The sequence below is a fragment of the Oncorhynchus keta genome, chromosome 18 (assembly GCF_023373465.1).
Source record: "Oncorhynchus keta strain PuntledgeMale-10-30-2019 chromosome 18, Oket_V2, whole genome shotgun sequence".
Lineage (NCBI taxonomy): Eukaryota > Metazoa > Chordata > Actinopteri > Salmoniformes > Salmonidae > Oncorhynchus > Oncorhynchus keta.
In genome coordinates, this window is record NC_068438.1 from 40,532,887 (window position 1) to 40,537,886 (window position 5,000).

The following is a 5,000-nucleotide window of genomic DNA, read 5'->3' on the forward strand; positions in this document are numbered from 1 at the left end:
TCTGGTACTGGTACTCCCTGTATATAGCTCCACATTGATCTGGTACTCCCTGTATATATCTCCACATTGATCTGGGACTCCCTGTATATAGCTCCACAGTGATCTGGTACTGGTACTCCCTGTATATAGCTCCACACTGATCTGGTACTGGTACTCCCTGTATATAGCTCCACATGTATCTGGTACTGGTACTCCCTGTATATAGCTCCACATTGATCTGGTACTCCCTGTATATATCTCAACATTGATCTGGGACACCCTGTATATAGCTCCACAGTGATCTGGTGCTGGTACTCCCTGTATATAGCTCCACACTGATCTGGTACTGGTACTCCCTGTATATAGCTCCACATGTATCTGGTACTGGTACTCCCTGTATATAGCTCCACATTGATCTGGTACTCCCTGTATATAGGCCACACTGATCTGGTACTGGTACTCCCTGTATATAGCTCCACACTGATCTGGTACTGGTACTCCCTGTATATAGCTCCACATGTATCTGGTACTGGTACTCCCTGTATATATCTCCACATTGATCTGGTACTCCCTGTATATATCTCCACATTGATCTGGGACTCCCTGTATATAGCTCCACACTGATCTGGTACTGGTACTCCCTGTATATAGCTCCACATTGATCTGGTACTCCCTGTATATAGCTCCACACTGATCTGGTACTGGTACTCCCTGTACATAGCTCCACATTGATATGGTACTGGTACTCCCTGTATATAGCTCCACATTTATCTGGTACTGGTACTCCCTGTATATAGCTCCACATTGATCTGGTACTGGTACTTCCTGTATATAGCTCCACATTTATCTGGTACTGGTACTCCCTGTATATAGCTCCACATGTATCTGGTACTGGTACTCCCTGTATATAGCTCCACATGTATCTGGTACTGGTACTCCCTGTATATAGCTCCACATTGATCTGGTACTGGTACTTCCTGTATATAGCTCCACATTTATCTGGTACTGGTACTCCATGTATATAGCTCCACATGTATCTGGTACTGGTACTCCCTGTATATATCTCCACATTGATCTGGTACTCCCTGTATATAGCTCCACATTGATCTGGTACTCCCTGTATATAGCTCCACACTGATCTGGTACTGGTACTCCCTGTATATAGCTCCACATTGATCTGATACTGGTACTTCCTGTATATAGCTCCACATTTATCTGGTACTGGTTCTCCCTGTATATAGCTCCACATGTATCTGGTACTGGTACTCCCTGTATATAGCTCCACATTTATCTGGTACTGGTACTCCCTGTATATAGCTCCACATGTATCTGGTACTGGTACTCCCTGTATATAGCTCCACACTGATCTGGTACTGGTACTCCCTGTATATAGCTCCACATTTATTGTATCTGGTACTCCTGTATATAGCTCCACACTGATCTGGTACTGGTACTCCCTGTATATAGCTCCACATTGATCTGGTACTGGTACTCCCTGTATATAGCTCCACACTGATCTGGTACTGGTACTCCCTGTATATAGCTCCACATTGATCTGGTACTCCCTGTATATAGCTCCACATTGATCTGGTACTGGTACTTCCTGTATATAGCTCCACATTGATCTGGTACTGGTACTCCCTGTATATAGCTCCACATTGATCTGGTACTGGTACTCCCTGGATATAGCTCCACACATTGATCTGGTACTGGTACACCCTGTATATATCTCCACATTGATCTGGTACTGGTACTCCTGTATATAGCTCCACATTGATCTGGTACTGGTACTCCTGTATATAGCTCCACATTGATCTGGTACTGGTCTCCTGTATATAGCTCCACATTGATCTGGTACTGGTACTCCCTGTATATAGCTCCACATTGATCTGGTACTGGTACTCCCTGTATATAGCTCCACATTGATCTGGTACTGGTACTCCCTGTATATAGCTCCACATTGATCTGGTACTCCCTGTATATAGCTCCACGTTGATCTGGTACTGGTACTCCCTGTATATAGCTCCACGTTGATCTGGTACTGGTACTCCCTGTATATAGCTCCACATTGATCTGGTACTCCCTGTATATAGCTCCACGTTGATCTGGTACTGGTACTCCCTGTATATAGCTCCACACTGATCTGGTACTGGTACTCCCTATATATAGCTCCACATTGATCTGGTACTGGTACTCCCTGTATATAGCTCCACATTGATCTGGTACTCCCTGTATATAGCTCCACGTTGATCTGGTACTGGTACTTCCTGTATATAGCTCCACATTGATCTGGTACTGGTACTTCCTGTATATAGCTCCACATTGATCTGGTACTGGTACTCCCTGTATATAGCTCCACACTGATCTGGTACTGGTACCCCCTGTATATAGCGCCATACTGATCTGGTACTGGTACTCCCTGTATATAGCTCCACACTGATCTGGTACTGGTACTCCCTGTATATAGCTCCACATTGATCTGGTACTGGTACTCCCTGTATATAGCTCCACATTGATCTGGTACTCCCTGTATATATTTCCACATTGATCTGGTACTGGTACTTCCTGTATATAGCTCCACATTGATCTGGTACTCCCTGTATATAGCTCCACATTGATCTGGTACTGGTACTCCCTGTATATAGCTCCACATTGATCTGGTACTCCCTGTATATATCTCCACATTGATCTGGTACTGGTACTTCCTGTATATAGCTCCACATTGATCTGGTACTCCCTGTATATAGCTCCACATTGATCTGGTACTGGTACTCCCTGTATATAGCTACACATTGATCTGGTACTCCCTGTATATAGCTCCACATTGATCTGGTACTGGTACTCCCTGTATATAGCTACACATTGATCTGGTACTGGTACTCCCTGTATATAGCTCCACACTGATCTGGTACTGGTACTCCCTGTATATAGCTCCACATTGATCTGGTACTCCCTGTATATAGCTCCACGTTGATCTGGTACTGGTACTCCCTGTATATAGCTCCACGTTGATCTGGTACTGGTACTCCCTGTATATAGCTCCACATTGATCTGGTACTCCCTGTATATAGCTCCACGTTGATCTGGTACTGGTACTCCCTGTATATAGCTCCACACTGATCTGGTACTGGTACTCCCTATATATAGCTCCACATTGATCTGGTACTGGTACTCCCTGTATATAGCTCCACATTGATCTGGTACTCCCTGTATATAGCTCCACGTTGATCTGGTACTGGTACTTCCTGTATATAGCTCCACATTGATCTGGTACTGGTACTTTCTGTATATAGCTCCACATTGATCTGGTACTGGTACTCCCTGTATATAGCTCCACGTTGATCTGGTACTGGTACTTCCTGTATATAGCTCCACATTGATCTGGTACTGGTACTCCCTGTATATAGCTCCACATTGATCTGGTACTGGTACTCCCTGTATATAGCTCCACATTGATCTGGTACTGGTACTCCCTGTATATAGCTCCACGTTGATCTGGTACTGGTACTTCCTGTATATAGCTCCACATTGATCTGGTACTGGTACTCCCTGTATATAGCTCCACATTGATCTGGTACTGGTACTCCCTGTATATAGCTACACATTGATCTGGTACTTCCTCTATATTCAGTACTGTAGCTCCATGTTAATATTTGTCTTTTCATTATTATTATTTAACTCTTCATCGTTGGGAAGGGCTTGTCAGCAAACATTTCACATTTCAAATCTACAGTTTGTTTACCCGTTGTATGTTACTAAGAACATTTTATTTTGATATGATTTCTCTCTCTCTCTCTTTCTCTCTCCCCTTGTCATTTCTCTGTAGTTGCTCTGTGTTCCTACTGGATCAAGTCAGCCATGAGCTGGTTGCCAAGGTTTTTGATGGGGGCGTGGTCAGTGATGATGAGGTAAAATACACATCTGGAACTTCTCTGTTTGATATTGATGATTATGATGATGATGATGTTAATATCATAATCATGATAAAGACTAAGACTAAGATTATAAAGATGGTCTCTGTGTGTGTGTGTGCGTGTGTGCGTGCCTGCGTGTGTGTGTGTGTGTGTGTGTGTGTGTGTGTGTGTGTGTGTGTGTGTGTGTGTGTGTGTGTGTGTGTGTGTGTGTGTGTGTGTGTGTGTGTGTGTGTGTGTGTGTGTGTGTGTGTGTGTGTGTGTGTGTGTGTGTGTGTGTGTGTGTGTGTGTGTGCGCGTGCGTAGAAGGAGTTCCGTATCCCTGCAGACCAGGGCATAGCGGGTCACGTAGCTATGACTGGGCAGATCCTGAACATTAAGGATGCGTACTCCCACCCTCTGTTCTACCGAGGAGTGGACGACAGCACCGGGTTTAGAACACGCAACATCCTCTGCTTCCCCATCAAGGACGAGAACAACGGTGACAACTAAACTAACACTACTGGTGTTAACATCTAAACTAACACTACTGGTGTTAACATCTAAACTAACACTACACTACGCTAGAGTAAACAACTGAACTAACACTACGCTAGAGTAAACAACTGAACTAACACTACACTAGAGTAAACAACTGAACTAACACTACACTAGAGTAAACAACTGAACTAACACTACACTAGAGTAAACAACTGAACTAACACTACACTAGAGTAAACAACTGAACTAACACTACACTAGAGTAAACAACTAAACTAACACTACACTACGCTAGAGTAAACAACTGAACTAACACTACACTAGAGTAAACAACTGAACTAACACTACACTAGAGTAAACAACTGAACTAACACTACACTAGAGTAAACAACTGAACTAACACTACGCTAGAGTAAACAACTGAACTAACACTACACTAGAGTAAACAACTAAACTAACACTACGCTAGAGTAAACAACTGAACTAACACTACACTAGAGTAAACAACTGAACTAACACTACACTAGAGTAAACAACTGAACTAACACTACACTAGAGTAAACAACTGAACTAACACTACACTAGAGTAAACAACTGAACTAACACTACACTAGAGTAAACAACTGAACT

The 5,000-nt window shown here is 43.2% G+C and overlaps 1 protein-coding gene across 1 annotated transcript in view; it reads left to right on the forward strand.

The window, feature by feature from the left end:
* The window catches only part of LOC118377553 (cGMP-dependent 3',5'-cyclic phosphodiesterase-like), a 63,797-nt gene that overhangs the window by 42,259 nt on the left and 16,538 nt on the right, over positions 1-5,000 (forward strand). Inside the window, exons 14-15 of the mRNA XM_052468896.1 lie at positions 3,806-3,887; positions 4,197-4,371. Coding sequence (XP_052324856.1) covers positions 3,806-3,887; positions 4,197-4,371 — 257 coding nt within the window. The remainder of the gene's footprint in view (positions 1-3,805; positions 3,888-4,196; positions 4,372-5,000) is intronic.